The sequence below is a fragment of the Hypanus sabinus genome, chromosome 9, assembly GCF_030144855.1.
Source record: "Hypanus sabinus isolate sHypSab1 chromosome 9, sHypSab1.hap1, whole genome shotgun sequence".
Classification (NCBI taxonomy): Eukaryota; Metazoa; Chordata; class Chondrichthyes; order Myliobatiformes; family Dasyatidae; genus Hypanus; species Hypanus sabinus.
This window is the reverse complement of record NC_082714.1, coordinates 90,842,219-90,854,553: the sequence shown is the minus strand read 5'-3', so window position 1 is coordinate 90,854,553 and position 12,335 is coordinate 90,842,219. Positions and strand designations below refer to the sequence as shown.

At 53.8% G+C, this 12,335-nt stretch overlaps 1 protein-coding gene across 2 annotated transcripts in view; it reads left to right on the top strand.

Annotated features, from left to right (window-relative positions):
- Positions 1-2,562: 2,562 nt before the first annotated feature.
- The window catches only part of LOC132399617 (annexin A2-like), a 30,969-nt gene continuing 21,196 nt past the window's right edge, over positions 2,563-12,335 (top strand). The window contains exons 1-4 of one of the 2 annotated variants that reach the window (XM_059980172.1): positions 2,563-2,699; positions 5,245-5,304; positions 9,889-9,985; positions 10,323-10,417. In XM_059980172.1, coding sequence (XP_059836155.1) covers positions 5,257-5,304; positions 9,889-9,985; positions 10,323-10,417 — 240 coding nt within the window. In that variant the 5' untranslated portion in view covers positions 2,563-2,699; positions 5,245-5,256. Of the gene's footprint in view, positions 2,700-2,745; positions 2,856-5,244; positions 5,305-9,888; positions 9,986-10,322; positions 10,418-12,335 lie in introns of those variants that run through there. The other variant, XM_059980173.1, reaches the window with a different exon arrangement.

Here is a 12,335-nt window from a genome sequence, read left to right as displayed (position 1 = left end):
GGGTGGCAGTCTTGGCCCATAGATTCCCAGTGATATTTCCCCTATACTCTGCTTTCTCTTTATCACCCTCTCTAACCCTGCGTGTGTGTGTCTCGTCCTCCCGCTGTGTCCAGCCCGGCCATTGTCCGAGGGTTTTAGGTGGATACGATCAGCAGACCTGCCGCTCCCAGCACCGCGTCACTGCCTCTCCACCCTCGGGAATGCTGCCAAGCCAGAGGAGGCGGTTCCAAAGGGAGAGAGGGAGGGTGAGGTAGGGGGGATGATTCAACACCCAACTGGGTGTGTGGTGAGGCAGAGGCGATTCCTGCAGCGGCCCGGCCCGTGCGGAACCTCAACACCGCCCCCCTACCTGAAACCTGAGGCTGCCTCTGCGGTAGGGAGACGAGCCGGTCGAACCAGAAATCCCTGTTCCCGAAACAATCCCGCATCTGCCTCCTCCCTCGCCGCGGAGGCCATTCAGGCTGCAGTACCTGTGCTAGTCTCCTTCCTCCTCCCTCCCAGCCCTATCTGTCCAACGCCTAGAGTGGGAGACTGGACCTGTAGGCAGGCCTCCCCTTGCGATCTCCTCTGCGTTTTATAAAGACTCAACATTACCTTTATCTGTCAGGTGTTCATCGAAATACACACAGTGATTGTGTCACTCCGAGGGTGAGCAAGTGTGGCCACGCTTTGGCGTGGGTTCAACATCCGTAAATGACAATTATGCTGTGGCTGCCCACTCTATCCTTCCCTCTTACACACCTCTCACCCTCCCTTAACCCTAGCTCACTCAACCTTTCCTCGTAAGGCAGAGATGTGGGCTGTCTAACCCAGGCAGCATCCTGGTGAACTCTCTCTGCTCCCACGTACTGGTCTCAATAGATAATCACCGTTCAACAGCAAAACACAGTGCGAGGATCCCGAACAGCCCATAAAATAATAACCAGTAAAAAGAATATCCTGTAGACTCCAAGTGCGGGTCTAACCAGGGTTTTATAGAGTTACTACGTTACCTCACGGCTCTTGATCTCATTCCTCTGACCTTCTAAACCACCCGATCACCTTACGCAGCAACCTCGAGGTCCCTCTGCCCCTCCTCGCTGATAAGAATCCTGCCATTAGCCCTGTATCTTTGACTTTGCAAAGAGAGTCATGGCAATCTAGGTGATGTGTATACCTTCACAATGCACAGCTCTTTACCCCTCACAGACTGGGGAGAAATTCCCCCCCCCACCCACAACCACCACTGGACTACCAGGCATTCAGATTAAACCCTCCCCCACAACCAGGCAAGTCCTGTTGATAATAATGGGGCATTCAGTTTGCAGTCATAGGTGAGAAGCAGTTTCAGAGGCAAGTTGGGTTCGAACACCGGCCTCGGGTGGCTGCAGCTGAAGTAAACAGCGTCATTGAGCAGAGGAGGAAGATAAAGAATGGCTTAATTTGTCACATGTGCATTGAAACATACGGTGAGATTCATCATTTGCGGGTCAACGACTGCTGCAATCCGAGAATGTGCTGGGGGCAGCCCGCAAATGTTGCCATGGTTCCAGCGCATCCGAGCATCTCGGTCACCCTTGGAGCGCGGGGGGAAACAGGAGGAAAACCTCTCTGCCACGATGAGAACAGACAGCGATGGGAATTGAACCCGGGCCGCTGGCTCTGCAAATCCCGTCCCAAGTTGTCAATGGTCTCCACCCCATCTATTCCCCTTGTTGGGTATGGGGGCTTGCTGCGTGCAAAGCGGGTGCCTGGTTCCCAGCACCATGGTTCAAAGGGGGCAGGTGGGGCAATGTAACATGAGGACGTGCAAGGTGCGGTCAGCAAATTTGCCGGTGACATTAAAAGCTTGTGCTGAAACTGGAGCAGGAAATGGCAAACGCAGTTTAATCTGGGTACACGCGAGCTGTGTTTTGGGATGACGGATCAGGGGGGAGTGTTGGTCCCTGGGGAGTGTTGTAGGCCAGAGAGACCTCGGGATACGAGTACATGGCTCCCTGAAAGTGGAGTCACAGGTAACTGGGCGGCTAAGGCTCCAGCCTTCATCAATCAGGACACTGAGTACAGAGGTGGGGATGTTGTATTTATTGAAACACAGTCTCCGCCACCCAGCAATCCCCTGATTTGTTCCTAATTAATGACCAGTTAACGTACCACTGGTGAGCCTTTGGGCTGTGGCGGGGGAACGTACAAACTCCTACAGGGAATTGAACCCTCGTCTCCTGTACTGTGCTTAAGCTACCGCGGTTGCCCTGCTGTAGGAAAGATGCCATTGGAGTGCAGAGAGTGTGGAGGGCATTTACCAGGATATTGCCAAGACTCGAGGGACTGGGTTATGGAGAGGGGTTGGACAGGCTGGGGCTTTATTCTTTGGACCGTGAGGTGGCTTTACAGCTATACGGGGCAAACGTGCACGTTCCTCTCCTCAGGGTTAAAGCGGGAGGGCAGAGATCTCACAGGATCCTTGTTCACCCAGAGAGTGGGCAGAATAGGGACCGGGCTGCCAAAGGAAGTGATTACGTATGCAATATTTAAACGGTGCTTGGGCAGGTACACAAGTAGGAGAGGTGGTGCACACGGATCGTTTCGGGACTGGCTGCTCCCCTGCCCGCTGACTGACTGGTTTGTGTGTGTGAGCTCGGGGAGGAGTGTACGTGACCCGCCCACAGGGAGAGGCAGCGAAACCGGACCGAACTCTCACAGAGTAAAACAGCTCTCAGGTAAGGCTGCGCGGAGCGGGGAGGGGGAGAGAGAGACGGGGGGAATGAGGGGCAAACAGACAGGTTAGGGAAATACTTGTCTTCCGACTGTCCTGAGTCGAGACGAGCAGGACTCCCCGGGTGGAGGAAGGAATATACACGAACTTATCGGGAGAAGTGAGTCATTCTCGAGTCTCCAATTCACAAAAGTCCTTTAAATATTCCGGCCCTGCAGTACAGACTGCCGTTTCTTTTCACTCTCCGTTCCGCCGCTGATTCCACTGACCCCCCACCCACCCACGTTCGTGGCCTCCTTCATCGTGTCGGTGGCTCCCTCCCGGACCGACTGCCCCACAGGTGCTAGAATGGAAAGGTGTACATAGGGGATGCCCGCACGCCAAACAAATCGCTGGAGTCGGGCAGCCCGGAACCCCGACCCTCCTGTCCCCGTTCTCGCTTCTCCAGTTCTGATGAAGGGTTCCAGACCTGAAAGGTTGCCTCTGGGCCTCCCCCCACAGATGCTGCCTGACCCGCCGAGTCTTTCAATGTTAAGACTATTTAGTGATAATCCCACATTTCCCGAAATTCACTCTTGAATTTCCAATGAGTTGATTTCTGATCAGAATGCGTTTAATGAGTCTTTCTCACATGAAGTTCTCTCTTTAAGGCTTTCTGATGGTCCGAAACATCAACAGTTTATTCCTCTCCATGGGTGCTGCCCAAATTGCTAAATTCCTCCAGCATTTAATGTGTGTTGTTGTGGATGTCCAGCATCTGCTGAATCTCTTGTGTTTAGGATCTCTTTAAAACTGACCCCGCCAGGCTGGTATCTGACAAGGTGTAGGGTGCATGTTTCTTGTGAAAAGGTCTATAGACCCCCCAGGGCTCACGATTTAAATGTGAGTTAAGATGGACCCGAGGTGATTTAATTTTCCTTCCCAGAGACTGGGTGAGACGTTGGAATTCTCAGCAAGGGCGTTGGGAGCAGAGGCTCAGTGTGCTTGATAAGGAAGGGGTGAAAGGTCAGGAGTAAAAGGCTGTAAATTAGAGACAGATATGCAGAGCCAGTTCCTGCCCCTGTCCGCTGGTACGATCTCCTTGTGACAGAGTGCGTTTCTTCCCATTACCCAAAGACGGATAGGTTAGAGTTAGTAAGTTGTGGGTAGGTTTCAATGGCACCAGAAGTGTGCCGACTCTCGCAGGCGGCCCCCAGCACATCCTCCACTGTGTTGGTCGTTGACGCAAACGACACGTTTCGCCGTGTGCTTCAATGCGACAAATGAAAATAGTCTTTCTCTTCAAGTCATTATCTTTAAATCTGCCATCGTTCTTCCTGATTGGGGCCGAATGGCCTCCTCCTGCTACTAATTTGTACCCTCACATCCAGACCTTGTCCCAACAAGCGAGTGACGATTCTGGAACCCGGACGGGGAAAAGCAAACCCCAAAATACCAGAGAAAGTCAGCAGGCCAGGCAGTGTGAGGAGTGTGGAGAGTGACAGAGGATGGGGGTAGGAGTCAAAGGGCTACAGACATGGGATTTGCAGATGGTGGGTGGGGTGTGTCAATGTCGTCATGCCTCTTGCACTGACCTGCTTGGGGTGAGGGCTGCATGTGGCAACTCGTTCCGGTGTCCAGCCTAAGAGATGTCTTTGAATGTGAGCGTCTGATTTGGGCACAGCAAGATCCCGGTTTGTGATGGGGGGGAGATCTCCACACGTGCTTTTACTGGGACTGCGTCTCTCCGCACAGCGCAGTGCGTGGACTGGAGACCCCCTCACCCCCAGGATAAGGGTGACTTCTGTCAGTGGGGAGGGAGGGGCACACTGAGGGGGGTGTGGGCGAGGAAGGAGCACAGTGGGAGGGATGGTCACAGCTTTAGGACAATGCCTTAAACCCTCCAGATACTCCACGCTGGAGGTTCAGCAGCAGGGACTTTGCTTGTTCGAGCAGAGGCTCCCCCTTCCTCCGTCACTCAGTCTTCACCTCCACTTCCTCCCTCACCTACACTCCAGGTTGATCAGGCCCTTCTGGCTGAACCAGATTCCTGCCTCACACAGGAATGCAGCTGAGCGTGACACATAGGGGAGCACCCAGCCCTTTCCAGCAGGGGGCCCCACTGAGGCACAGCCGGGCAGTAGCAATCGGGGTATTGCACTTGTCCATGTGCAAGGGCTATATCAGGAGCTCAATATCAGTAAAAGCAATCGGGGTTCAATTTCTGCCACTGTCGGTAAGGTGCTGGGGACTCCCTGAGGGGTGCAATTGTGCCCCATCCCTCCTCGCCCCCCCCCACACAGCGAGGAGCTCCCTCCCTCTCTGTGGTGCTCCCTCAGCACTTTGAGCCATCTGCCTGTGCCCGCTCTAGTAGTCAATGCACCCCTGCCCCCACCACACTCCCGTCATCTCCCTGCCGGACTCCAGGCCTCTTTCACCCAGCAGCCTGGCCATTGCTGGGCGGCCGAGTCACTGAGCACGTTGACTGGGATGTCAGCGAGACAGGAAGGCGACTCTCCGCATCGACGTACACACTCACGCTGTGCAAACCCTCTCTGCTGTCCCCGCAGTCTGCCGGAAGGATGGTGCTTGTAAACGAGATCCTCAGTCAGATCGTTCAGGTGGATCGGGTAAGCATCCCTCTGCCGGTGTTACCGTCAAACGGTGCGGAATGCCGAAGGGTTGGTAAAAGACGCGGGACTACGGGGACGTGTGTGTGTTTCTCTGTTCCGTCTGTCTATCCAGCCCACTTGGTAAGGTGTCGGAGCTGTCAAGTGTGTGAGAGAATGTCACTGAGTCGGAGGTGGTGTGGAACAGAGGGTGCCAACTGTTTTTATGCCATGTGCCAATACCATTAAACAAGGCGTCTCTGGACCACAACTTGGGACCCCCTGGTGTGGAGGGAGCTTCAACCTGTGTCTGACCCCAGGAGTGTGTGATGGGACGGTGTGGAGGGAGCTTCACTCTGTGTCTGACCCCGGGAGTGTGTGATGGGACAGTGTGGAGGGAGCTTCACTCTGTGTCTGACCCCGGGAGTGTGTGATGGGACAGTGTAGGGGGAGTTTCACTCTGTGTCTGATCCCGGGAGTGTGTGATGGGACAGTGTGGACGGAGCTTCACTCTGTGTCTGACCCCGGGAGAGTGTGATGGGACGGTGTGGAGGGAGTTTCACTCTGTGTCTGACCCCGGGAGTGTGTGATGGGACAGTGTGGAGGGAGCTTCACTCTGTGTCTGATCCCGGGAGTGTGTGATGGGACAGTGTGGAGGGAGCTTCACTCTGTGTCTGACCCCGGGAGTGTGTGATGGGACGGTGTGGAGGGAGTTTCACTCTGTGTCTGACCCCGAGAGTGTGTGATGGGACAGTGTGGAGAGAGCTTCACTCTGTGTCTGATCCCGGGAGTGTGTGATGGGACGGTGTGGAGGGAGCTTCACTCTGTGTCTGACCCCGGGAGTGTGTGATGGGACGGTGTGGAGGGAGTTTCACTCTGTGTCTGACCCCGGGAGTGTGTGATGGGACAGTGTGGAGGGAGCTTCACTCTGTGTCTGACACCGGGAGTGTGTGATGGGATGGTGTAGAGGGAGTTTCACTCTGTGTCTGACCCCGGGAGTGTGTGATGGGACGGTGTGGTGGGAGTTTCACTCTGTGTCTGACCCCGGGTGTGTGAGATGGGACAGTGTGGAGTGAGCTTCACTCTGTGTCTGACCCCAGGAGTGTGTGATGGGACGATGTGGAGGGAGCTTCACTCTGTGTCTTACCCCGGGAGTGTGTGATGGGACAGTGTGGAGGGAGCTTCACTCTGTGTCTGACCCCGGGAGTGTGTGATGGGACAGTGTAGGGGGAGTTTCACTCTGTGTCTGATCCCGGGAGTGTGTGATGGGACAGTGTGGAGGGAGCTTCACTCTGTGTCTGACCCCGGGAGTGTGTGATGGGACGGTGTGGAGGGAGTTTCACTCTGTGTCTGACCCCGGGAGTGTGTGATGGGACAGTGTGGAGGGAGCTTCACTCTGTGTCTGATCCCGGGAGTGTGTGATGGGACAGTGTGGAGGGAGCTTCACTCTGTGTCTGACCCCGGGAGTGTGTGATGGGACGGTGTGGAGGGAGTTTCACTCTGTGTCTGACCCTGGGAGTGTGTGATGGGACGGTGTGGAGGGAGCTTCACTCTGTGTCTGATCCCGGGAGTGTGTGATGGGACAGTGTGGAGGGAGCTTCACTCTGTGTCTGACCCCGGGAGTGTGTGATGGGACGGTGTGGAGGGAGTTTCACTCTGCGTCTGACCCCGGGAGTGTGTGATGGGACAGTGTAGAGGGAGCTTCACTCTGTGTCTGACCACGGGAGTGTGTGATGGGACGGTGTGGAGGGAGCTTCACTCTGTGTCTGACCCCGGGAGTGTGTGATGGGACGATGTGGAGGGAGCTTCACTCTGTGTCTGACCCCGGGAGTGTGTGATGGGACGGTGTGGAGGGAGTTTCACTCTGTGTCTGACCCCGGGAGTGTGTGATGGGACGGTGTGGAGGGAGCTTCACTCTGTGTCTGACACCGGGAGTGTGTGATGGGATGGTGTAGAGGGAGTTTCACTCTATGTCTGACCCCGGGAGTGTGTGATGGGACGGTGTGGTGGGAGTTTCACTCTGTGTCTGACCCCGGGTGTGTGAGATGGGACAGTGTGGAGTGAGCTTCACTCTGTGTCTGACCCCAGGAGTGTGTGATGGGACGATGTGGAGGGAGCTTCACTCTGTGTCTTACCCCGGGAGTGTGTGATGGGACTGTGTGGAGGGAGCTTCACTCTGTGTCTGATCCCAGGTGTGTGTGATCGGACTGTGTGGAGGGAGTTTCACTCTGTGTCTGACCCCAGGAGTGTGTGATGGGACGGTGTGGAGGGAGCTTCACTCTGTGTCTGACCCCGGGAGTGTGTGATGGGACGATGTGGAGGGAGCTTCACTCTGTGTCTGACCCCGGGAGTGTGTGATGGGACGATGTGGAGGGAGCTTCACTCTGTGTCTGACCCCGGGAGTGTGTGATGGGACGGTGTGGAGGGAGCTTCACTCTGTGTCTGACCCCGGGAGTGTGTGATGGGACGATGTGGAGGGAGCTTCACTCTGTGTCTGACCCCGGGAGTGTGTGATGGGACAGTGTGGAGGGAGTTTTACTCTCTGTCTGACTGCGGGAGTGTGTGATGGGACAGTGTGGAGGGAATTTCACTCTGTGTCTGACCCCGGGAGTGTGTGATGGGACGGAGTGGAGGGAGTTTCACTCTGTGTCTGACCCCGGGAGTGTGTGATGGGACGGTGTGGAGGGAGTTTCACTCTGTGTCTGACCCCGGGAGTGGGTGGTGGGACGGTGCAGAGGGAGTTTTACTCTGTGTCTGACCCCGGGAGTGTGTGATGGGACGGTGTGGAGGGAGATTCACTCTGTGTCTGACCCCGGGAGTGGGTGGTGGGATAGTGTGGAGGGAGTTTCACTCTGTGTCTGACCCCGGGAGTGTGTGATGGGATAACTGTGTTCTGTTTATTCAGTAATTTCCATCAGAGCAATTTTTACATTTTAAGATATTTGTTTTCCCTTGAAGCTTAGAAAGAAGTTCAGTTTGTTGCACTGAGAATGGTTTCAGGATACTGAAACTGTGTGGAGAATGTTTCCAATTATCATAAAAATGCCTCAGAAATGTTAATTGCCATTTGGCTAAAGGGATCAGAGGATGATTTCTGGATTGAGCAGACACATTCATAACACAGACTCTCTCACTCTCTCCCTCACACTTTCTCTCTGACTCTTTTTCTCTCCCGCTCTGTCTGTCACACAAATAGAGACGACAGACCCGCTGTGGGTCTCAGGTGCCCCAGGGGTCTGAATTTTCCCATGAGGCCTGTGACTGCTCAGTGAAATAACATTCCAGCACAGTATAGGCCCCTCAGCCCACGATGTTGTGCTGACTCCATAATTAATCTGATCCTTTCCTCACACACTGTCCGTAACCCTCTGAAGTCATATATCCATTGCCTATTTAATAATCTTCTCAATATTCCTAATGTATCTGCCTCTACCACTGCCCCTGGTAGTGCGTTCCACATTCTCTGTTTAGAAATAATTACCTCTGACATCCCCCCACCCCCCATACTTACCAGAGGTCCTATGGTATTGGTCACGGTCGCCCTGGGAAAAACTCTCTGGCTGTCTACTCTATTCCACTTATCATCTTCTACACCTCTACCTCTCATCTCCCTTCGCTGCAAAGGGAAAAGTCCTAGTTCACTCAACCTTACCTCATAAGATGTGCTCTCCAATCCAGACAGTATCCTGGTAAATCACTGCATCCTCTCTAAAGCTTCCTATAATGAGGAGACCAGAACTGAGCACAATTCTCCAAGTGTGGTTGAACCAGGGATTTGTCGAAATGCAACATTACTTTCCAACTCAATCCCCCAACCAGTCTGTGACCCATTCTACGGAAGTGTTATTCTGAATATAACGCCCCCCCCATCCTAATCCCTGTAAAATCCCTGTAATCCAGACCCCTGGATTAGATACCAACCTGTAACCCACCCCTGGAGATCTATCATTCAATACCTAAACCTCCTGAACCCCCCGATTAGATCCCAGTCTGGTACCCACCCCTGGAGATCTGTTATTCTATATACAAACCTCCTGAACCCCCCGGTTAGATCCCAGTCTGTAACCCACCCCTGGAGATCTGTTATTCTATATATAAATCTCCTGAACCCCTTGATTAGATCCCAGTCTGTAACCCACCCCTGGAGATCTGTTATTCTATATATAAACCTCCTGAACCCCTCGATTAGATCCCAGTCTGTAACACACCCCTGGAGATCTGTTATTCTATATATAAACCACCTGAACACCCCCCCCCCCCCGGTTAGATCCCAGTCTGTAACCCACCCCTGGAGATCTGTTATTCTATATATAAACCACCTGAACACCCCCGATTAGATCCCAGTCTGTAACCCACCCCTGGAGATCTGTTATTCTATATACAAACCTCCTGAACCCCCCGGTTAGATCCCAGTCTGTAACCCACCCCTGGAGATCTGTTATTCTATATATAACCCTCCTGAACCCTCCGATTAGATCCCAGTCTGTAACACCCCCCCCCCCCCAGTGACTTAGGACTTTAATTCTACGTGTGAACTCTCTCTCTGTGCTCGCTAATGTCCCTCCTGGTCTCACCCATACTCACTGTTCCTCCTTTCCTTTGCAGCCAATGAACTGGGGAGGTCTGGCCACCCTGAAACCTTACGCCAACTTCTTTGCTGAAGACGATGCGAAGGCTCTGAAGCAGGCAATGGATGTGAAAGGTACTGATCACTCAGTCACCCCCCCCCCCCCCACCGCTCCCTTCCGAGGGACCCCCTTCCCTTCCCTCTATTCAGGAGGTCCTGGAACAGAGAGCAGCCATGGAGGTGCCTTGGTGCCGCCGCTCAGTGGTGGGATGAAGAACTGCGCCCACTGCTCCTCCCCAGCTTCATTTCAGGGACGGAAAGGCAAAGAAACATCTGCAGACGCTGCAAATCCGAAGCAAATTGTCACCACACCATGCTTCCTGCTCACTGCCCCTCCTGCAGCACAGCACTCCCTCATCGCACATCCTGTGCTGGGACCCACCTCACTCCGTGCTCTCTTTCCACCCCACAGGAGTTGACGAAGCTGCTATTGTCAAAATCCTCTCCAATCGCACCTGGGACCAAAGGCAACTCATCACTAAAGCTTTCAACAAACAGTACAATGTGGTGAGTCTCTGCAGTGGGTTACACTCACTCTCACGTTCACACACGCATAGTTATGTCCACAGCCCCACACAGACACATACCACAAACACCCACACACAACATACTGAATATAGAGGCATAGAACATGACAGTGCAGAAGCAGGCCCTTTGGCCCATCTAGTCTGTGCCAAACCATTAATCTGCCTCGTCCCATCGACCTGCACCTGGTCCATAGCCCTCTACCCCCCCGTCCCATCCACATACCTACCCAAACTTCTTTTAAACGTTGAAATCGAGGGAATAAAGTCCTAACCTGTTCAAACTTTCCCTGTAACTCAGATCTTCAAATCCTGGTAACATCCTTGTAAATTTTCTCTGTGGTCTTTCAACCTTATTCACATCTTCTCTGTAGGCAGGTGACCAAAAATTGTACACGATACTCCAAATTAGCCTCAGCAACATCTTATACAATTTCCACAGAACCTTCCGACTCCTGTACTCATACCATGATTTTTGAAGGCCAGTGCGCCAATACCCTTCTTTATGACCCTGTCTATCTGTGACACCACTTATGGATCTGTATTCCTCAGTGCCCTACAATTCACTCTGCAATCCTATCTGGTCAGTCTTCCCAAAGTGCAAAACCTCACACTCATCTGCATTCAATTCCATCTGCCATTTTTCAGACCATTTTCCCAGCTGGTAGTCCTGACTATTGCTAATCAGTCCCCGTCTATCCAAATACTCCTATATCCAGTCCCTCAGAACACCTTCCAATAACTTTCCCTCTGCTGATGTCAGACTCATCAGCCTATAATTTCCTGGTTTATTTTAGAGCCTTTCTGAAACAACAGAATAGCATCAGCTATCCTCCAGTCCTCCAGCACCTCACCTGTGCTTAAGAATGTTCTAAATATCTCTGCTAAGGCTTTTGCAGTTTCTGCTCCAGCCTCCCACGGGGTCTGAGAGAACACAAACACGCACAGGACACAGTGGCAGAGGTCGGGCTCGCGCTCTGAATCAGTGGTTAGAACAGGAATCCCCAGGCTGCTTGTAATCAGGTAGGGGTGGTGGGCTGGAATTTGAGAAGGGTGAAAGATCTGGGAGGGTCGAAGTTACAGGGAGCTACGTAAATGTGAATTACCAACAAGGGTGGGCACCTTAAAACCGATGCATTCAAAAAGGACTTTTAGAGGCTCAGCACTAGGAAGGGTTTCGATGGGCCGTTCCTGGATGGGTGGGAATCTTGGTCAGCTGGAGACCTGTTTCCATGCTGAATGACTCCATGAGTCTGTGGCCTTGCTGGGATGGAGGGCTGGGATGGAGGGAGTGAGGAGGGCTGGGATGGAGGGAGTGAGGAGCTTGGTGAGGAGGGCTGGGATGGAGGGAGTGAGGAGGTGCTGGGATGGAGGGAGTGAGGAGCTTGGTGAGGAGGGCTGGGATGGAGGGAGTGAGGAGGGCTGGGATGGAGGGAGTGAGGAGGTCTGGGATGGAGGGAGTGAGGAGGTCTGGGATGGAGGGAGTGAGGAGGTCTGGGGTGGAGGGAGAGAGGAGCTTGGTGAGGAGGGCTGGGATGGAGGGAGTGAGGAGGGCTGGGATGGAGGGAGTGAGGAGGTCTGGGATGGAGGGAGTGAGGAGGGCTGGGATGGAGAGTGTGAGGAGGTCTGGGATGGAGGGTGTGAGGAGGTCTGGGATGGAGGGAGTGAGGAGGTCTGGGATGGAGGGAGTGAGGAGGGCTGGGATGGAGGGAGTGAGGAGGGCTGGGATGGAGGGAGTGAGGAGGTCTGGGATGGAGGGAGTGAGGTGGGCTGGGATGGAGGGAGTGAGGAGGTCTGGGATGGAGGGAGTGAGGAGGTCTGGGATGGAGGGAGTGAGGGCTGGGATGGAGGGAGTGAGGTCTGGGATGGAGGGAGTGAGGAGGTCTGGGATGGAGGGAGTG